The sequence below is a fragment of the Dermacentor variabilis genome, chromosome 3 (genome assembly GCF_050947875.1).
Source record: "Dermacentor variabilis isolate Ectoservices chromosome 3, ASM5094787v1, whole genome shotgun sequence".
Taxonomy (NCBI): domain Eukaryota; kingdom Metazoa; phylum Arthropoda; class Arachnida; order Ixodida; family Ixodidae; genus Dermacentor; species Dermacentor variabilis.
Window position 1 is genome coordinate 172874467 of NC_134570.1, and position 23242 is coordinate 172897708.

General features: G+C 48.8%; 1 protein-coding gene across 1 annotated transcript in view; it reads left to right on the forward strand.

Moving 5' to 3' along the window:
* LOC142574327 (uncharacterized) overlaps window positions 1–22435 on the forward strand; it is a 98502-nt gene extending 76067 nt beyond the window's left edge. Inside the window, exons 10-13 of the mRNA XM_075683439.1 lie at window positions 5033–5222; window positions 8715–8882; window positions 17710–17847; window positions 22198–22435. Of these exons, the coding sequence (XP_075539554.1) occupies window positions 5033–5222; window positions 8715–8882; window positions 17710–17847; window positions 22198–22365 (664 nt within the window). The 3' untranslated portion in view covers window positions 22366–22435. The remainder of the gene's footprint in view (window positions 1–5032; window positions 5223–8714; window positions 8883–17709; window positions 17848–22197) is intronic.
* The last annotated feature ends 807 nt before the right edge of the window (window positions 22436–23242 follow it).

Below are 23242 nucleotides of genomic sequence, written 5' to 3' on the forward strand. Positions count from 1 at the left end.
AGCGAGATATGATACCACGCTCTAACATATTTTACACTTTTGACTAGCAATGCTTGGACATCGGACTTCTCGGATGACGTCTAGTTTGAGCCGAAATGGGACACATTCCAGTCGACGGAGTCCTCGCCATTCAACGGAGAAGCACAATGTTGTACTGTTGCGAGGACGGAGCAGAGCTGAAAGGCTACCCCGGACGAGAACACAGTTCCAGAGTGTAGGCGCAGCGGGCTGTTTGATAAGTTTAACACTAGGACAGCATATGCAGGAGTATAGGAGCGCAGTAAGGAGCGTGGGACGGCAAATTCATTGCTTGGTCGCGAGCAGATAGTGCAGTCAAAAGAGACATCTATATCTAAGTAGTCATCCATGTCGCAACGAACGAGTACCCCCGCAGCAGAACACTAGGGTATAGTTACCGTAGATGTTGCCAGCACAGGAAAAGAAGGCGGTGGTGGTGGGCGAACATAGTAATTTTTGTGAGCTTTCGTTAGAAGCACAGTCGTTAGCGCACATATATCCATGTTGAGAGGGCGCGTACTCTCTTAACAAAGTAAGATAAACGCTAACGCAACGACGAAGTTTCATTGCTCAGAAAGCAGCGAGCTCCTGCGGCCGCATGTCTGGCCAACTTAAAGATAGAGCGCACGAACGAGGACAGCGGTGCATTTGCGACTGGGTGGATGTCAAGGATTGGTGGTGGGCTATTCGCACTCTCCGAACCGGAGGGGATGGGGCGACAACAAACCCACCGCGCGTGCGTTTACTGAGGGTTCGACTGCTGACCGGCGATAAGGTCCACGCCTGATCGACCGTGAACCAGAGGTATGAGACGGAGGGCGACGTACAACACACACTCAATTTAATAAAATAAAATCATGTCCGAGACATAATGAAAAAAAAAAGAATATACAAGCTACAAGCAGTGTGGCCTAGCCCACGGAAGGCGTGCGGGTCACACAACGCACGCCCTGACGCCACTCGCGTGACATGAAGCCCACCACGTGAAAACTCCTAACACTCGCGAAATAACAAAAAAAAACGCGACACAAATGAAAAATACACGCGACAATAAATGCGGCAGACACTACACTAACAAGACATAGAAGAATTAACACGCGATGAATAATTAAACGAAAGATGAAACGCGATTAAAAAAAAGAGTCCGGCGGAAAGTTCTGAGAGCGGGCTGGAACACGAGGCTTATCTGTGGCGTGCTTGCCGAGATCCCGATCTGAAGAGTGTCGGGCTGCTGGTACCTTGCTGCCGAAGATCTTGACAGACTTGCACCGTCTGTCGCTCGACCGGTGAAGACTTCGACCTGGAGATTTCAGCCTGCCGACCACATCTTCAGCTGTCTCCCGGTGCACGGCCACGCTGCTCCGTCTTCCAAACCGCTCTGTACGCTCGCCTCGTCCCTCGTCACGCTCCTGCTAGCCACGTGACGAAACGGTCCGGCGGGCTCGGGACCAATGGGGAGCGCTCTCCCCCATCGCCGTGCAAGCGGCGTTGCGGCTACGGCGGCAATGGCGGCCAACTCGAGAGGGGCACGGGCACGCACTTTGTGACAGTTGACTGCCAAGTCAGGTGCCAGATCGTGAGGGATCAGTTGTGCACCCGGCGTGGTTAAAGTGCATGCGTACGCCCAGTGTTGAGCACCAGTTGCAGGCCAAAATTAAGGGTGCGCATAGGTTTTCACCACTGTGACACTTACACTTTTAATGCGAAAGCATTATATGCCCCAGTACGCGAAAATCAAGCTGTAGTCGGCGGCGTGACCGAATGATGGTAGCAAAGCTAGCCGACGGCAGAGATTAAAGCCACATCAAGAAATACTCTAATTGACGTCATATTTATCAGGGAGGCTCGTAAGTATATGAATGCCTTTGAAAAGAAAATTGCGTAAATTTCGGTCTGGGTGGGAATCGAGGCCAGCCCGCCGGGGTGTGAGACAAGCACGCTTCCCCGACGCCACGGCGGCTCCACGGTTATGGCTGACTAAATGTGTGCCTAGAGCGTGCGTCACCCGCTGTGGTTGCTTAGTGGCTATGGCGTTGGGCTGCTGAGCACGAGGTATATATATATATAAACGAGAAGAAAGGGGGTTAACCGAGGGGCCCGAATTTATTGGTCATAACATGAATAGCCAACAAACACTGACACCAAGGACAACAAAGGGAAAATTACTTGTGCTTAATAAATGGAATGAAGAAACGATAAATTAATGGAAATTAAAGTGGATGAAAAAACAACTTGCCGCAGGTGGAAACCGAACCCACAACCTTCGCATTTCGCGTGCGATGCTCTACCAATTGAGCTACCGCGGCGCTCTTTCCCCATCCACTTTCTTGGGTATTTATGTGTACTAGTAGAACCCTGGGAGTGTTAGCCAGCGCCACCGCTCACAGACCTTGGCGGCGGACGTGGAACATCCTTGTTGCCGCAGGCGTCACGAGAACATGATCTTTTTTTGGGTGAAGGCAACTGGTCAATAAACCCACATATGCTACCTGAAGGCATCGATGTTGCCGGATGCGAGACTCCGAATCCGAATATATATATATATATATATATATATATATATATATATATATATATATATATATATATATATATATATATATGTGTGTGTGTGTGTGTGTGTGTATATATTTATCATCATCATCATCATCAGCCTGGTTACGCCCACTGCAGGGCAAAGGCCTCTCCCATGCTTCTCCAACAACCCCGGTCATGTACTAATTGTGCCCATGCCGTCCCTGCAAACTTCTTAATCTCATCCGCCCACCTAACTTTCTGCCGCCCCCTGCTACGCTTCCCTTCCCTTGGGATCCAGTCCGTAACCCTTAATGACCATCGGTTATCTTCCCTCCTCATTACATGTCCTGCCCATGCCCATTTCTTTTTCTTGATTTCAACTAAGATGTCATTAACTCGCGTTTGTTCCCTCACCCAATCTGCTCTTTTCTTATCCCTTAACGTTACACCTATCATTCTTCTTTCCATAGCTCGTTGTGTCGTCCTCAATTTGAGTAGAACCCTTTTAGTTGAGTACTGGTAAGACACAGCTATTATATACTTTTCTCTTGAGGGATAATGGCAACCTGCTGTTCATGATTTGGGAATGCCTGCCAAACGCACCCCAGCCCATTCTTATTCTTCTGATTATTTCCGTCTCATGATCCGGATCCGCCGTCACTACTTGCCCTAAGTAGATGTATTCCCTTACCACTTCCATTGCCTCGCTGCCTATTGTAAATTGCTGTTCTCTTCCGAGACTGTTAAACATTACTTTAGTTTTCTGCAGATTAATTTTTAGACCCACTCTTCTGCTTTGCCTCTCCAGGTCAGTGAGCATGCATTGCGATTGGTCCCCTGAGTTACTAAGCAAGGCAATATCATCAGCGAATCGCAAGTTACTAAGGTATTCTCCATTAACTTTTATCCCCAATTTTTCCCAATCCAGGTCTCTGAATACCTCCTGTAAACACGCTGTGAATAGCATTGGAGATATCGTATCTCCCTGCCTGACGCCTTTCTTTATTGGGATTTTGTTGCTTGCTTTATGGAGGACTACGGTGGCTTTGGAGCCACTATAGATATCTTCCAGTATTTTTACATATGGCTCATCTACCCCCTGATTCCGTAATGCCTCCATGACTGCTGAGGTTTCGACTGAATCAAACGCCTTCTCGTAATCAATGAAAGCTATATATAAGGGTTGGTTATATTCTGCACATTTCTCTATCACTCGATTGATAGCGTGAATATGGTCTATTGTTGAGTAGCCTTTACGGAATCCTGCCTGGTCCTTTGGTTGACAGAAGTCTAAGGTGTTCCTGATTCTATTTGCAATTACCTTAGTAAATACTTTGTAGGCAACGGACAGTAAGCTGATCGGTCTATAATTTTTCAAGTCTTTGGCGTCCCCTTTCTTATGGATTAGGATTATGTTAGCGTTCTTCCAAGATTGTGGTACGCTCGAGGTCATGAGGCATTGCGTATACAGGGTGGCCAGTTTCTCTAGAACAATCTGTCCACCATCCTTCAACAAATCTGCTGTTACCTGATCCTCCCCAGCTGCCTTCCCCCTTTGCATATCTCCTAAGGCTTTCTTTACTTCTTCCGGCGTTACCTTTGGGATTTCGAATTCCTCTAGACTATTTTCTCTTCCATTATCGTCGTGGATGCCACTGGTACTGTATAAATCTCTATAGAACTCCTCAGCCACTTGAACTATCTCATCCATATTAGTAATAATATATATATATATATATATATATATATATATATATATATATATATATATATATATATATATATATATATATATATGTGTGTGTGTGTGTGTGTGTGTGTGGGTGTGGGTGTGGGTGTGTGTGTGTGTGTGTGTGTCTGTGTGTAAATTTTAGCTGCGTCTATTTTATTTGCAGGTGGAATAAGAGCATGGGGGGGCGGGGGTGCGCGCAGAAACGCAGGTTTTACAGCGAAGCTGTATACCTCTACCGTCCAAGGAAATTTTCGTGTCGTTGCCGTGGTAAGCAAAAAACTCCACTACGTGGGCTGATCCCAGAGACAGTGACAATACCGGCCCGACCCGCGGCGGAGGTGAAGCGGACGTTAAGCGCGCCCCCATACGTGGGCCGATCCCGAAAATAGTGATACCGACCCGACCCGCGGCGGAGGTGAAGCAGACGTTAAGCACCCCCCATACGTGGGCCGATCCCGAAGATAGTGCAATACCGGACCGACCCGCGATGGAGGTGCAGTTCGCCATTAAGGCGCCCACATACACATCTTCGGTGTTCATCCTTCTTCACAGAGCGGAAGGGCACTGAGTTTTTTGTATGGGGTGGAAGGTGTAGGTCCAGACTACAGAGTTTCATCTGTCTTGTGCGCGTGGAAAAAGCCCTAAAGAAGGGAACGAACGGCCTGGCATGTAAAGATGGCCGTTCAGTGGATGACTGCGTTGCATTCACTGGAAACAGTTAGGTTGCTCTCCTAGGTGTGCTTATACCCTGCTCGCTATATGCAGGACGTCGGAGGAGAAGCTGGTGACCGACTACGGGGTGCTGGTGCCGCTGCTAGGCTGGATGTCGGTGTTCACGCAGCCGAGGGCGCTGGGCAGACGAGTCGCACCGCCCGTGGAGCGTGTGGTGCGCACACTGCCCTGGGGCGCCCTGCTGCTTGTCGGATGCCAGCTGGCCGCGCACGCCGCCTGGCCGGTGAGGGCCGGTGCACCGATGAGTCGCCATATTTGTTTCTTTTGTTTTTTTTCGTGTTCTTTACTCGAGAATTATTCTGCATTGCCCTAGGCGATCCAGCAGGCGGTTTACATCATAGATATAAACAAGCCAACATGTTCACGGGCGAAATGCGAAAACACCCCTGTACTTAGATTTAGGTGCACGTTAAAGAAACCCAGGTGGTCCAGGTTTCTGAAGTCCCCCCCCACTACGACGTGTTTCGTAATCAGAATGTGGTTTTGGCACGTAAAACCCCATAATCTAATTTAATTTCTTTTAACACGTTCGCATCACACCCGTACTTTAGGCAGTTTGTTCGAATGTGCGATGGTGATCGGAAAAAAGGAGTCGGAGAACCGGTGCATCCGGGGCCGGTATGGCATTTTTAGAACATGATCATTTCGTTTCGAAAAGTACGATGGTTCTTTTTATATATATTTCTTTAATAATTAGAGCTTTATTCTTCACTATCTGGACAAACAGGCTTAACCTTAATTTGCTTCGTCCCAGAGACGGTGATTCACAATTCGAATTTTGCTTTATCACGCTTATGCTCTCCGTTCCATAACGGCTCACGGCAAACCTATATCTTTGGCCAGATCTTGTGCGCGCTCAATAACTCTTGATACATCACAGAAAACATGTTGAATCAACATTCCCTCAAGTTTGTGGGAAGGAAAAAGCAACATTCATTTTTATTAGGGTTCAATCTATCATTCAGGCTTTAGTTTTCTTTTGCGATCTTACTGTTCATCTTATATTCCCGCGTCGAGTGCACCATTTTCTCACAGTGAACGTCCCTCTTTGTTCTCTTATACTGTGAAAGCACTTTCTTTTCTTTTTTTAGGTAATCTTAAGATGGTAGGTCCTTACCCAAGGCTTTTTACGCTTTTTATGTTGGGAGAATGTACGTTAGGTAGTGCATGTGTGTAAGTTCAACCACTATGCATTTGAAGGTTAACCCTAGAATACTGGTAAACCCGTCTCCTCAGCCAGTCATTCAAAAAGTGGCAGGTAGTCAAAAGGTTTCTCGGTTATGCTTTGATAGTTTCCCTTATTGTAGAAGAACACTCTTCTATTCTCATTAAATATCGACCGCTGATATTTGCTTTTAACTGTAGCAACTACAGATGAGTGGTTCTTGGTATGATTGTGGTACAGCTGACTAAGTAAGGTCAACTAGAAAACAGCGAATATTAAATAATATTTCCGCGTGTTGGCTCGTCCACGTATTGCAACAGGCCAAATCTGTCTACAACCCTTCAGAGTGCAGCTCTTAGGCGCCTGTTCCTGCGGCGAGCGTCGGCGTAACCGAGTGAACAAGCACATCGAAGGATGAAAGGGCGAACCCGGAGCGCAGCGGGTGATGAAAGACGGCGTTAGCGAAGAGAGCGCGAGGAGGAACACGTCGGAGGAGGGGGCAGCGGAACCATGAGGCGGAAAGCGGAAGAGCAGGGTATGGCGAAAGCGTGAGAAGAAAAGCGTAGTGCGGGGCAAAATGGCCTCTGCGGCGACGATGGCTAGGAAATGGTGCCAGAGTAGCGACCGGTCGTCTGTTCACCGATGACGCCACCGATACCATATATGGGAACAATGCTCTGCATGAGCGTAGATTTGTCTGCGGCGGCTGCTGTGAATCGCGCCGACGCGTCACCCACGCGCTCCCTCGTGATCTTCCGATTAGCGAGGCAGTCGCGCCATACTTCCTTCGCTTTGCAACGTCCCACACGAGACAAATTGTGCGCGCTAGCCAATATATCTCTAAATAAAAACACATATAGAGCTGCGCTCGAATTTCGCAGTGGGGACAATCCTAATCGTCGGTGAATTTTTCTCAATTCGGTATTTGCGGTGCTACAAGTGCCAATGTCATGACATTTATCACACCACGGCACAGGTTTGGCAGATCGAAATCCCCGCCTAGTAAGATGGCTTCGCCAGAAGCTTCAGAAAAAGCTTCATACAGATCCCGTAACACGCCCGTATGTGAGTTCGGCGTCGGTCAACCACACCAACGAACGTGGAGTTATTAGTTGACATTGAATAATTTTGCCCCACAATAGCGCTGTGATCCATATCCAGTGAACAAAATTGTAGCGTCGAATGACAAAGCAGAATAACGCCTCCGCCAAGGCGGTACCTATCCTTGCGGTAGACTGCATAGTCTCGCGTAGATACTTAACAATCAGTAATTAATGGGTTGAGCCAGCACTCGGTGCCCAATACGATATCTTCTTTCAGAGATTCAACTAGACCGATAACTTCATCCACTTTATTCACTATGCTCCTACAGTTAGCTAATAGGACAACTGGATCCCTGTCTTCCTGTCTTGCATATTTATCTGTGGGACATGGCTTCGAGAGTGGGACAACCACTTCTTTTTCCGTATCCCAACGAAATCCCCCTCCTCCCGTTTATGAGCAACCCATTAAAGCTTAGCCTTACTTTATTATTTTCTTCCGCCTTCTTAACTTTAGTGCATCCCCATACCTGTTCCTGACAGCGCGCATTTCGGCTGATTAGTCTTGGTAGACACTGTAGGAACATCTTTGACTTGGTGTTCAATATGATCCTTGGTTTATCCTTGAATGATAAAAAATTTGCAATTAGTGCCTGTTTTACCTTACGGTTTTAACTTCCCACGCGGTGCGCCCATTCAGTCTATTTCAGTTCAATATCCCGATTAGTTTTACAAGAATATCTTTAAAGAGATGCTCTGATTTGTCCTCTGTTTCAAACTTGGCAATGCCCTCAACACTGTAGAAGACGACATTCTGTCTGCGGCTTCAGTTTTCTAGGTCAGCTGTTTTCTTCTCCAACTTTCTTTTTTTACTTTAGCTAAGAGGTATTTCGGTATATTGAGCCGTTTGAACCCGACAGTGCGACCATGTTGGCGTATGTTAATAGAGGCTTGTTGTTCTGGCACACTCTGGCCACCACAATTAAAAATGACGGTCATATACAAATAATCGACCACAGACTACGTCATAAACGCAAAATCCGACCATTTCGATCGCTATACACGAGCCTAATTATGTATGCAGAAAATAAACAGCTTGAAAGGAACACTGGACGAAAAAGGAATCGCATAACAGCGTACTAGCCATCCGATTCCTTTTTCCAACCGTCCCCTTTGAGATATGTCTGTTTTTTGTGATGTTAACCATCTAACTCGTCCACAATATGGCTGAGGAAGAGAGCCCTTCGACAAATTAATCATTTCAAATTGCGCTTGTTCTACACATCAACCGAATTCAGGCCATGTCCCCACATTCCCCAACATATTCAGCAAAAATCTATAACCTTCCAGGCGCCGTCGACTAAGTCTCCGAGCTGCCATTGTCAGCCTTGCTATTACTCCAATAGACCGCCGTTTATCTGCATGTAGGCTTCACCTAACCCGCACAAATCCGCTCTTCCACACAAATGCGTACCCTGACCTGATCCGCCTGGTCATAAACCCCCCGCAGAGCTTCGCTCGAGCTGCCGGCACGGCGTCTGTCCGGCTGGCCCACTCCCTTGGCGGCCAGAGGCCCGTCGTCATCCAGCTGGCGCTCACCAGTGTCTCCTGCCTGCTCACGGAGTTCCTGGGCGCGCACCAAACCGTGGCTCTGCTGCTGCCCGCCGCGGCCATTCTGGTGAGTGTACAGCACGCCACTTGTACGCCGCCGACGACTGCTTCTGCATTGTGCAAAGGCAGGACGCTTCACGCCTCCTGCGTCTTCTCAACTCAGCAGAAGCAGCCATACAATTTACTAAAGAATGCGAGTGTGACAACACCCTCCCCTTCCTTGATATCCTCGTGCGGCGAAGTGGAGCGAGACACTCATTTGCCGTGCATAGGAAGTCGACTCATACCGGCCGATACTTAAACTTGAATTCATGTCACCCGGCTTGGCACAAGCAATCCGTCGTCTCATCTCTCGTGACGCGGGCCACACGCATCTGCTCAAATGACGACGAAATGCAGAACGAACTGAAGACAATGCGTCACGAATTATCCAGGAACGGGTAGCCCAAGAAGTTTATTAACAAAATGCAAGCTCGTGTCCTCCATCCCAAGCCGTCTCAAGGCAAGTCCTTCACGAAGTGCGCTGGCGTCCCACATGTGCCTGGCGTCAGCGAAGCTCTTAGCCGCGTATTCTCAAGATACGATCTTAGAATAGCACACATGCCATCCAACAAGCTGAGAAATCAGCTTCTTAACGTTAAAGGATCGGCTTGAGAGCAAGAATTACCCCGGTGTCATCTACGAGGTACCATGCGCTGAGTGCAGCTGCAGTTACATTGGCGAAACCGGCAAATTCACGAGCAGAATAAAAGAGCACCAAAGGGGCGTCTCCAACGAGAAAAAAAGCCTCGAACGCCCTTGCGGAACACGCCGATAATCGCGGTCACCGCATCGATTGGGAAAACGCTGCTGTAATAGCTAAGGAAAAGAATCTGATGACGCGACTCTTGTTATAATCTATATTTATTCAAATACGGACAACAGTATCAAGAGGACTGATGGAAATCTGCCTGCCAACTACTCCCGTTCTCTACGTCAAATTTTGGCATAAAAACGACTTGCGGCTCTTGCCCGCTTTTAGTGTGATCAAGGAACCCGTACGGGTCCCGACACGTCTCTGTGTTATTTTCACCTTGACTGGGTTCGTCATCGCAATTGCTTCATCAGTATTACAATATATACCACAATAATGGCATACATAACACGATAATATACACGCATATAATACAGTGCCCTAATAAAATTAATTAAAAAGGAACATATTGCGCAGTCTCCCACGTGAAACCACAATACCTATATTCAAACTTTTTTTTTTCAGGTATATTTAATAGCATTGGTGTATTGCGAGTTGGAGACTGCACAAAAAAAAGAAGGTTCTAGGGCACGTCACCAACCACTTCTCGCGCTCCTTTGTCTGGCGAGTGCCAGCACGTTCTACAAAGTTGGACACGCTCTTTCAAACTTCAGCAGTTTTTTTTTTCCGCAAAATAAAGCTGACGCAAAAGACGGTATTTCACCCAGGGACGCTTACGCCGCGCCTCACTAACGGTTACGGAAAGCTTACATTCCCAACTTATGAAAGCTCCAATCGGTCGGCCGAAGTGAACGGACGTGTTGTCGGCGCGCTCCGCAACCACCGAGACGACGCGACCTTCACCGACCGCCCTTGCCCGGGCCGCTTTTGCCGGGAGTCATATGGGAAGCGGCCTTCTCGCCGTTTCCCACCGACCGCCTTACTCCCGTGACTGGCCGCTGGGTCCTCTTCGCTTCGGGGAGACGCTTCACGGAACGGCCAGCGGCTCCGTAAAAGCAGCGCTTAGTGAATCTTCACCTAGTTTCATCAACCTTGCTGTACTACTACCGAAATGTGCGCGGAGGCCACTCTGCAAGTTTGGTGACCCTATCGCCGAGCAAACCCGACTTATCAGCCAGAGAAGACCGACACACCGTACAGGCCGCGCCAAGCCAGGCGCCGAGAGCCCAGAATGACGGAAGTACACGTCGAAGGAACCACCCTCCCGGAGGAGGACTACATCCCAGCAGACTGGACCACTATCATCGGAACCTATGAAGGCAAGTCCCAATCAAAATCCCCAAGGGAGGATATGAACGGGGTACGCAGAAAACAGAAAGCATGTGAGGAACGCACCGAAACGCTCCCCGCGTCGACGTGGCGTCCGAGGTACCGCCCGGACCCGGCGCAGATGCGTGCAACGCAACAAGTCACGCGCAGAAGTCGCCAAATGGCTCCATTGCCGCAACATGCGATAAAGGTAGTTTTCCGCTCGCAGAGAGGCCTCTTCTTACCCAAGATTCAGCCGCAGCTGCTGCTGCGCTGCCTCTGCGAAGCGGCTAAGATACCGATAGGAGAAGAAATGCAACTACGCCTGCACCCAACGAACAACACGTGCACAGTTGCCACCACTAACCAGGAAATAGCCCTCAACCTGGTTAAAATCAGAAACATTACCCTAAACGCGAAAGCGTATGGGGTTGCAGCGTACATAGTCCCTGCGGCGGACACAGTACGAGGCGTGATTGCTAATGCTTTTTGGGATGAAACAGAAGAAGAGCTTCTACAAGATCTACAAGCGAGAAATCCAGAAGCAGACATCCTACTAGCAATACGCATGGGCAAGTCTAAGTCCATCCTTATAACCTTTGCTCAGGGACCCGTACCCCGTAGAATTATTTACTTTGGGGGAGTGCACCTGTGTACGCCATATAGGGCGCGACCAGAGGCCTGCACGAACTGTCGCGCCCCAGGACACAGACATGATGTGTGCCCACAAGAGAAAATACCGAGATGTCCAAGATGTGGCGAAGATCACGGCGAAGACAGAAGACGTCAGTGCGTGCCCCGATGCATCCTGTGCTGCGGCGAGCACCTTACAGGAACAGGATGGTGCAAAGCAACACAGCGACAACAAACAACCAAGCCTTCAGTTAACAAGAGCACAACCGGAAGATGGCAGCTACATTCACAAGATTTCCTAGAGTGGAATCCATCAGCCCCCACGAAGGCCCCCCAGGAGCTCACATGGGCAGAACGAATCGCCCGTAAATCAGCCCCCCGGGACGAGGAGTTGGCCCGCCTTCGAGAGGAGGTAAGAGGCTTACGACAGGCCATCACCCAACCTAACCCCTCACCCATTACCCAAACTATCACCCAGCCCTTGCACCCACTTCCTGGTCACCCTTTATCCCTAGACACTCAGAGTTCATGTCCCGCAGAAACCTCAACCTGCACACCACCTACAAAAAAGAAAAGAAGTTCTTCCGTTGTCAGACGAAACAGCTGAGATTGAACCATCAGACAAAATAGCTGAGATGGAGGCTCAGTTTGAAGCCAAACTTGAGGCAAAATTAACAGCGAAACTAGCAGACTTTCAACAGCAGATGCGCGTTCAATTTCAGCAATTCCGAGAAAATCGTCTACAAACACTCGAGGCTCGATTTCCAGCACTCGAAACTCGTATGGACTGCCTCATTGACGAACGCTTCAAAATTTTAGAGAACAAATTAGATACCTTCTGTACACAGCTCAGCACACAAATGAGCTTAATGGTGGTGGAGACAACCAACCAAATGCAGGCGGCGTCCCTACCCCAAATCACCCACCCCCCTTCCACTTCCAAAACTTCTGGCCAGCAAAATGGCAGGTGATTCACCTAAATTGAAGACTACTCCTCCCTTTTTAAAACTCTGGCATTGGAACTGTCGTAGCATACGTCGTAAACGAGAAGCGCTAATCCAACTCATACTAAATGAGGAACACCCACCAGACCTAATTCTGCTACAGGACCCTAAAATTAGTGTTTCGCTCCCGGGATATACTGCTTATCACTCACCAAATGATACTGCTCCAGTTGTGTCCACCTTTATCAAGCGATTCATAAGGCACACACAACTTACATTCCCACACGAAGTCCAAAACGTAGTCCTTGAAGTAATCCCAGTCGACATTCAACAGTATTCCTTGCTCATCGCCAATATTTATAATCCACCGAGCATGCCAGCAACGCGCTGCGCTAACCTAATAGCGCAAATAACCGCAGAGGCAAATAAAACACCACTCATAGTGGCTGGAGACTTTAACTGCGCACACATCGACTGGGGATACCAGAAAACTTCCGGCAGAGAGGAGGTTCTTATGACACAAACTCAACAGTCTCAGCTCACGGTGTACAATAATTTCGATTGCCCCACCAGACAAAGTACAACAGGAATGATGGACACAAGTCCGGACCTCACGATGGGCAGACGCATCAAGAATTTGGAATGGAATAGAACAACACATACTTTAGGCAGTGACCACTATATTATCGAAGTTCAAGTCTCAGGTCCCCAAGCGTCTCGTACAAGAATAAAGCATAAGTTAATCAACTGGGATAAATTCAGAAAACAAAGGGAAACAAACCAAGAAACTGGGCCGGTGGACGCGCGAACGTGGACAGCACAGGTCCTCGAGGACCAAGCGGCGTGTACCAAGGAATATAGCCCAGAACAACAAGTCCCCGTTATGGACTCAAAATTGGCCCATATGATAGAAGCACATGAAAGTCTCATGAAACGATACGTTCAGCAAAAATGCAATAAGAAGCTCCAAAACAAGATATCTGAGCTTGCAAAACAAATTCAGGATTATAGCCAACAACTTTTTAGGCAGAATTGGCAGCAGATATGCGAAGGCCTCAGAGGAAATCTCAGTACCGCTCGAGCATGGCACTTTTTAAAACATCTAATTGACCCCATGAAAGGTCAACAACGTACTAGAAATATCGTCGCCCGACTAACACACAACCATAAATACGACACGCAGGCGCTACTAAAGACACTCAGGAGCCTACACACCTCGCCGGGCGCTTCAAATCCCTTACCGGAGTTCGCCGGCCCACCAAATACTGAACTGGACAGGAACATAACTATATAAGAAGTCCGAGCAGCACTTCATAGACTCCGCAACACCACGCCAGGCGAAGATCACATAACAAACGCCGCTCTTAGGAACCTCGATGACAACTCTCTGCGAAAACTTACCAGTATCTTCAACAAGCATTGGCAGAGTGGCACACTGCCAAAGGAGTGGACGCATGGAAGGGTTATTCTAATACCCAAACCCCACAAACCTGTTACACCAGAAAATATGCGCCCCATCTCCCTTACTTCTAGCTTAGGCAAACTCTTTGAGCAAGTCATCCTAGCTAGACTGCACAGCCACATGGAAGACACCGGTCAATACCCACACTCAATGATTGGATTCCGATCTGGCCTATCCACACAAGATGCCATGCTTCAACTCACGACAGCTATATTGGACCCCCTCATACCTACGCACACCAAAGCGGTACTGGCGAAGAAGGCCTTCGACAACGTCAGCCACGAGGCTATCCTAAAAGCTATGTTATACCTAGGTGTTGGCCAACGAGCATACAACTACATAAGGGCTTTCCTGCAGAACCGAACGGCCAGCATGTGCGTAGATAACCTTCGTACATGCCGCTACACTCTAAAGAATGTGGGCACACCGCAAGGCTCCGTGCTGTCCCCTTTCCTTTTTAAATGCAGCACTTATTCCGCTCGCACGGAAGCTGCAGCAAATTCCCCATCTTGACCATACTCTGTACGCGGATGATATCACCCTGTGGACTACATATGGATCAGACGCCCAAATCGAAGAAACACTGCAAACAGCCGCAATGCTAATACAGGACGAAGTCACCAAGGTAGGCCTCACCTGCTCACCGGAGAAATCTGAGCTTTTCTTGATCCCGCCAAAGGGTAAAACGTATCATACTCCTATCAGAATCTACGTGCACAATAGAGAGGTCCCACAGGTCCATACTATTCGAATCCTGGGCCTCAACCTGCAACAAGATGGCAGAAATACCGAAACAATCAAACGTTTAGAGAGTACACTTGCAGCCACCACGCAGCTAATACGCAGAGTAACAAATAAAGCTCACGGTCTGCTTGAATCAGATACTCTGCAAGTGGTACAAGCTTTTACCAAGAGTAAAGTATTGTATTCTGCCCCTATCTTAGGCTCAATGCAACCGAAACCCAAACAATAAATTCTTTAATCAGGCAAGCTACCAAGGCAGCCCAAAGCTATCAAGTCTACCAAGTCAAGCTACCAAGGCAAGGCAAGCTACCAAGTCTGCCCAAAAACACCAGTAACGAACGCCTGGCGAAGTTAGGTGTGCATGACACAATACAAGAACTAACCGAAGCACACCTACAGGCACAATATCTCCGATTAGCCAGCACCCCTACCGGAAGACATATACTTTCTAAACTTCAAGTTAACATTCCTGTTAATCATAACTCCCTAAAAGCCCTTACCATGGCAATTCGTCAAACGCTACGCATTCGACCGCTCCCCTGTAACATGCGCCCCGACCAAAACCGTGAGCGACGAAAAGCCAGAGCAGCAGCCCTTCATAAACGATACGGCGATGAACAGAATGCAATATGGGTAGATGCTGCATGTGATCAGCACGGAGCCACAGCGGTTGCTTACACACCGAACACTCCCTTAATACAGGAACTACCCCCGCGAACAGACTCAGAGGAAGCGGAAGAGATCGCTATAGCGCTAGCGCTCGGCAGCTCCAATGCTACCTACATCTTGAGTGATTCTAAAGCTGCACTGCTAAATTATGCTAGGGGCAGAGTTCACCCTGCCACCCTCCACATACTGACCCAGAACCCTCCCTTCTCCCGCAGCGCTGAGCTCATCTGGATGCCCGCGCACTCGGGAAACCCTGGCAATGAGGCCGCCGATTCTTTAGCCCGAGGGTCGAGAAACCGGGCACAGGCGGACCTCATGGGGGGTTTCTCGAGGGAGCGTGCGTGTACCTTCGCTGACTTCATCGCGAATGCTCGTGCCGAGAGGCGAATATACCCGGTACCCCCCCCCCCCCAATCTTCCCTCACTACCAGGGAGCAACACCTATGGCGCCGCCTGCAAACGCGCACGCTACCTACCCCATCCCTCCTATCCCACTACCGACCCATCCCCCCTTCTTGACCTCTGTGCAATGCGCCGAAAGCAAACCTCACCCATATACTCCTGGCCTGCCCGGCTTCTCCTCCCCCCGGCGGGCCGGTACCACTCCAAACCTGGGAGGACTGGGAGACCTCACTACGCTCCACTGACCCGGCAAGGCAGAAGATCGCCGCTAACCGGGCTGCCAGCGTCATGGACATGTCAAACATGAACGTTTGAGTGCAGTGGGGTCGTGCGGGGACCCAGGGGGCCTGGGAGGTCCCAAATTCCTTTGCAAAATAAAGTTTTTTCCTCCTCTTCCTCCTCCCAACTTATGTTACAACTAGTGAAGGTCTTTGGTTTAATTTTGCGATCCTGCTCACTCCCTATTCGTAGTGGGCCATTTGTTTTGCAGAAGCTGTTTGGGCAGTAGCGTAAAAAAATTGCCTACCACCCCCCCCCCCCGTCCCCCTCCACACGCATACACAGTGATGGCACCCGGGCCTGCCCTGCACCGCTAGAGCCCGTCGCACTCGTAGATGGCTGGGGCTCCAGCGCTTGCCTCAATCCCCTGTCCTTGAGATCGCTGTGGAGACGGAAACGTTCGGACGTGGCCAGAAGGGTTGTATATCCTTCTGTCTGGCTGTCCGAATCTGTTCACGCCATTTATGCACCGTACGTGTCTCGCGCGGAGGGGCCGTAATCGAGCAAGTCCGAAATTTTGGCAACATACTGCACTCTTCTGGGCCTTTATAATTTCCGATGAGCACCAGCTCGAGTTTGATAAGTTACGCCTACTACGACACGGTGAGCTCTTTCAAACGCGACCACTCCCGTTCTGATCGACAGACGTACTGCCGAGCCACGCCTCTCTGAACGCCACGCAAAATTTAACTCCGATTGCGTCGCGCGTGGCGTGACAACGGCGCCATCTGTACGCGCGACACACGAATGAGAGAGTAATGGCTTCTGTCGTCCACACAACGGCACCAAAGTATACAGGGTGCGTGGGTAATACGGTTGCAAAAATGTTAGCGGTAATAGTATAAGTTTTCGTTACATCTGGTTTTAGCAACCGACCACCTTTGAATGATTTTAAGTCGTCAAAACGCTTACTCCGAACTGTTGCGCTTATCCTGCCATTGTAATAGACGTTCAGCGGAGCTAACCGTTGTAAGTATTTCACGTGCTCAAGCACACGACAAAGATTCCCGCTTCATAGACGCCAGAACACGAGGAACGGTTTATCTGATGTAAAAAAGTTGTCGAGAGGCTCATCAGAAATTTCAATTAGACTAACAGCCGATTCGCTTTCTACCAACTCGTCATCGGCAGGGATAAAAAAAACACTTATGAGGTGTAAAGTGCGTTCTGGTAGCGAGTATACTTGCCTGTAAAAGAACAGCATGTTGTTTTGTGGATAACATTCTAGAGGCAGAAGGCAAGGACGAAAGGCAGATGCTACGACGCGCGCGATATGACAAATAGTGTGTTAGCAGTGCCTCTGTCGACCTGCTCGATAAAAAGACGGCCCTTTAGGAAGGAGCAGTGTACGACATCCTTTATCAGGATTGGCGCGATGGTGCATGGTGCATAAATGTACGAATTTTTCCCGAGAACAAACAGTTGAAGTTAACTAACCGTGTTTCCTACGTTTCCCTTCTGTCCTTGTCTACTGGCGTTAAAATGTCATACAAGTTGGTATACCAACACTGCCAACACACAGCAGTGTTCTGCTTGTACATTCTCTACAGTAACAGTGGTTAACCTTCATACCGGGGCGTTCATTCTGTAACAATAATTGTGCGTTTCGTTGTCCTCTTGAATAAAGAAATAGTTAAATCGTGCGGTTTAATTGTGCGACTAAATAAGCGTTGCTACGTGTCTTTCCGCTCTACCTCGTTTCTGTGTGGTGTCGAGTCCTCGCGAAACAAAAAAGGTTGTACGCGCTCTGCTGCCGCAGGCGCGGCAGCGCAAGTGCTCGTGGCCCTACCTGGCGGTGCCGCTGACTGCCGCCTCGTCCATCGGGGTCATCCTGCCGACGGCGTCCGTCACCATGGCCATCGTGCACGACCTGGCCAACCTGAAACCTGACGTCACGGTACGGACGCGCTTGTCCCGCTGCCTTCTCCGTCTTTGCGTCGTGTCTGTGAGCGCTGTTGCAAAACAAAGCTTGCTTTCGATGCTTCAGCTTCGGGCGAAACTGCCAACATTTTAATGCGTAAGCATTCTTAGGCGAGCCACCCCGGAAATATGTCCGTCCGTCCGTGAGGCGAAACACCGTGCGTTCCGTGAAAGAAAACAGAATAAATTCGAAGAAAGAGCGCTGGCGTTGGTGAGCTTCCAACCTACGGCTCCACGCTGAGAAGCCGAGTGTCTTACCCACTGGGCTAAACACCCACGCTTGCAGAAAGTGAATATATCTGAACAGATAAGCATTCATAGAGTTGATAAGGATTATAAGGAGTGGTGAGGGGTTATATGGGTCTGATTGCGGTTGATAATGGCTTGACGGGGATAGATAAGGTGCTAAAGAGCGATAAGGGCTTATAATGCTCAGATCAATTCGGATAACGAACGATTGTGGTTGATAAGGGTCGCAACCAGAACGATAAGGTTGAGAACGATCGATAAGGCTTGATAAAGGTCGAATCGATTCCAGTGACGTTGATAACGAACGATAATGGCTGAAAGGGGCCGGATCGAGTCCGATAAGGTTGACAGCGACTGATAATGGTTGTTAAGGATCGGATCGGGTCCGATAAGGTTGATAACGACCGATAATAGTTGATGTGGGTTCATGCTGGTCGGATCAAGAGGCAAAGCAGATCACAATGCCAATAAAGACAATCAATTAATGAACCGTTTGCTACTTCGTCAATCGCGGTAAACAACATACGGCGCGTCGTATGCTTTGGAGATGAGCAAGTGGCACAATGCTTAGTCATACTTAGACAACTCCAGCGGAGTATCTGAATAATTTCTGGCGAGGCCCTTCGCGCTATTCCCTCCTTGCCTTATTTCAGCTCTCCGTCCGACGGTCTCGGTGTGCGTAACTCGCTGAAATGGAGGCAGCCCGCGATATGAGGTGCCTGCTTTTGTCGAGCACTAAACAAAGGAACCCGCCGTGGTGGTTTAGCGGCTATGGCCTTGCGCACTTAAGCACGAGATTGCGGGCTCCATTCGCGGCGCACTTCGATCGAGGCAAAATGCAAGAACGCTAGTGCTGCTTAGATTTAGGTGGCCGTTCTGGTGGGCCCGGTCCCGGTGGGCCCGGTCCCGGTGGGCCTAAATTAATCCGGAGTCGCCCAGTACAGCGCGCTTTATAATGAGATTGTGGTTTTGGTACGTCAAAATCCCAGAATTTAATTGCAATTTTAAGCTAATACGCAATCGTCACGTTCGAGCAGTCCCAAAGCGGCGCGCAAAAGTTTGTAAAACGGCGCGCGAAAGGGTGCGAAGCATATAGGGAATAGGGACGCAGTCTGGGGACACGCGCACGCGCCGGCGCTTGAACACTGCGCACTGAAAACGAACGGATCGCCTCAGTGTTTCGACAGAAGCGATTCGCACACGGTGACGCACTTATGCTATGCTGAACGGCACATTCGCTCGTGATCGCACGCGACAAAATAGAATAGCGGACTTCTTCGGCAGGCCGCCGCCCTGCGGCAAGGCGCACTGAATTTTATCGGTCCTACACAGCAAGGGCCACTTGGTGCGTGCATAAAAAAATAATTAGACAGTGAACAAATGAAAGGAACACGACGGGACAAAGCGTCGTCTATATTCTTGTTTTTTTTTTCCTTCCATTTTGTTACGCATGTCTTGTCCATGTGCCTTGTTCGGAGGGTAACCGCAATTAATTTGTTAGTGTTTCTTTAACGAAGCTTTCTTTGCTTACCACTCCGTGCTTTCACCTGGAGTCCGTAGGTTGGTCGCAGGTCGGCTTCTTGCCGAGTAAAGTCCTCCTCACTCTTTAAAAGACGATAAAGAAGCGCGGCCGCCAGCGGTATTCGAACATCCGTCCTCCAGCACAGCCACCCGTTTCTATATGCGGCCAATTCGGCAAACAATTGCACGTATATTTCGCTCCTGCCAGCACCAACCAACTCTTTGAGATGATCACAGCGGGTTCAACGTGACGATGGTTTCCAGGCTATATGGCCCGTACCCACAACGGGGTATCCAGCATGAAGCGGCCGGAACACTTGGAATAAATAAGTAATGAAGAAACACGGCGTCATTAAGAGGACACATTGCGTAGCACGAGTGCGCATGCGCATGCGCTATAGTTTCGTTTTTGCCAATAACGCAGGGCGAATTTATAGCATTTCATTAACCACTTCACATAAACTGTAACACGTGCGTTCAATCTGCATAATCTTTAGGTATTTTCTTGGTCTTGTGCTCGACATTCTCGGCCTTAATGTTATCCCTTTGATGGAGCTATGTGCGGAGTTTTACGGAAATTTTCAAGATCGCTTATGGCGGATGGCGTAATTGTCGTTCTCGAGCTGGATTACTCGTAGAGGCAGACATTACTAGCACGAAAAATCGAAACACATATTCAACCAAGTTACAAACTTTTCCTAGCTTCCTAATTGATTTACGCCACATATTACAATTTACGAATTATATCCGATTAGCTTGCAAGGCGTATTCATTTGAAATAAATTTCAAAGATGACACCAGTTTTGAGATATTATTTCCCAAATTGACGACAAAAACGTAAGCGGGAGCCAACGTTTCGACATGGACTTGAACAATACAAGTCCACTTGTCGAAATATTGGCTCTCGCTTTTACCTTGTTCTCCTTTTGCTCATCGTCTTCAATTTCCGTCTCCCGCCTTCTCTGTGTTTTCCCTGTATTACCCAAAGTGTGAGACGCAATACGTGGCCGTTACAGTTACTTTTGTGCCTCAATGCATAAAAGAGCGCTTTGTTAACAAAACTGAAACAATTCTTTGGACCCACTGCTGCTAGATAGAGGTGTAAGAGCCAAGGCGTCGAAACGAGCGGAGTAGTAAGCATGACACTTTTATTCAAGTTTAAGGAAATATACAACAAAAATTTATCCATTCCACTCAGTAAAGGTGGATGACCAGCCGAAGCTATAGCACATCACACGGGGTTAGACAAGGGTAAATGTATTTATTTTCATCATTTGGTAATGGCAGTGGCGATAGCTTTGTGATTACTGCGGTATACACTGAGTGGTTCGGTTGCAACCTTAGACAGAACTGTGGTCAAAGTTAAATCTATACACAACCGCTGTTGAGTAGTTGAGAGACTTGGATTGGTCTGGGCACACCAAACCAAACTCTTCTACCACAAACTGAGCGAACCATTTCTTGTTTGGTTTTGAAATGCCCACATTGAAGTCTGCAACGATGATCAAAGGGGAAGTGTCATCACAGCTAACCCATGCAAGGTTCCTGGGCATGAACTTCTCGATATCGCTCGAGTGGAGATATATACACAAGTGTATAAAAACCATTCCGTCTTTCGTTTGTGCGACACAGACATCCGTCGCCACAGTCGCTGGCATTCTCATCTTGCGAGCAAAGAGGACAAATGTACATACATGTTTTGTAGCCATTAACTCTACGGGGCTACGAGCCATTGCTTATAATCCATTAATTAAATGATGACAGTTTTCGACATGCTGTTCTCTATGTTGTATGCGTGATGAGAAAGAATGTAAGCACTGTTCGTTTCACTTTGCTGAGTGCTTGTAGCCTCTGCCTTACAGGGCTATGAGCCATTGCATTTTTTCCTTGCGTATGACCCCTTGATGATGGATTTTGTTGACGCAGACGAAAAATACATGGAACCGCAGCCATATACAGCCTTGCTGTAGAAGTCAGTGGAACAATAGTGCATTTTTGCCGCAAGTTTGATGGCGGATATCTCCAAACTGGTGCCATTCTGGAAATTCATTCCAAGTGGATACGCCTTGCAAGCTCCCCGGCCACAATCGTAAATTGCAAATTGTGCCGTAAAGTAACTAATCATTAACTTAACTAGTGATTTTTGTTTCGTTAGATGAATGTGTCTTTGTTTCTCGTGCAAGTAATTTCCGCTTTTATGAATAATCTAGCTCAAGGACTACAATTATAACTTAAAACCACCGTGTGTCCATTTTTCGTAATAAAATATCAGTTGCGAATTCCATCTTTGTCCCGTCGTGTTCTTTTCGATTGCGTAGCATGTTCACTACTGTTCCTTCTCTATTTTTTTTGTTCGCAGTTTAGGAGTTTGAGAACCTGTTGCCTTAGCAACGAACAATGTTACTGTATTGTTGCTGCCGTGGCTTGGACTTTCTCGAGTGTTTTTTGAGTAGGCACAAATAGTCCACCGCACCTCCTTGTTGTTGAAAAATGGGCACACATTTAAGAGGCGCCTAAGTGATCCTGTTCACATGGCTCAACGCCACACCGGCCGCAGGTACTGCCGGGTATCCTGACGAAGGTGTCGGCCATGCTGGCGCTCCTGCTCGGGGCCAACACGTTGGGCAGCCGGCTGCTCGGCTGGACGATACCGGTCGAGGTGGCCCGCTACGGACACAACGCCAGTGACCTGTTCGCTGGTGCTGACGACGAGCACGGCGTCTAGATTCGCCCCGCATCACGCCACGCGCGTCGCTTCTTCACCCACAGATGACGCGTAGCGATTGATGCAGCCAATGACGGTGTTTATTGCACGCAATACAAACTATCCCATATATTGGAAGCACCAAATCTGAAAGGGACAATAAAAGCAAACTAAAAACAAAAAGAAACTAGCTCAATGAACGAATGAATGAACTTTGTTCCAAGTGAGATGACGCTCTTTCCTACGCTGGAAGGTGGGATGGGTATAAGAGGAGGGGCGTGAGTGAACCCCACCGCCGCGGCCGCCGAAGACGAGTCAACGACCCCGGCGGCGAAGTCTCTCCCCGTCCCATAATAGACACGGCCGGCCTCGCCAGTCTCCAGAGTGAAGCCTCACAGGGATTGTAGGGTAGCCATGGCCATCGCCGCGGGCGGATAGGCCGATTTCGACAGAGTTCTTGCAGTGCTACGACGGCGGTTATGGGCGTCTTGCAGTCCTGGACAACACCAGAGCATGCGGCCTACATATAGTTGACCGGTGTCCGTCTTGGCACGTCGAGCCTTTCACGCTCAATGGCTGCAATTGCATGCGTTTCGTCAAGTTGGTATGTAAGAACGCCATTTGTCGAGCGCGTTTTCAGTGAGCGCAAAGCCGCTGCGGGCTTTGTGAGCGTGCGCGCATCTCGGGAGGCTTTGCGGTAACAGGTGTTCGTTAAGTGCGATTGTCTCCCGTATCCTCTTGCGTAGCGCGGCAAATGCTCTATCCTGCTCACGATCTGGATCTCTCTGCTGAGGAGGGAGCAGGTAGGGTTTGGACTGCACCAGAAGAGTGAGAATGCATCAACTCGCTCGCCAGCGCATGGGCTGCCTCCTTGCCTTGGTTGCCCGCGTGGCCCCGT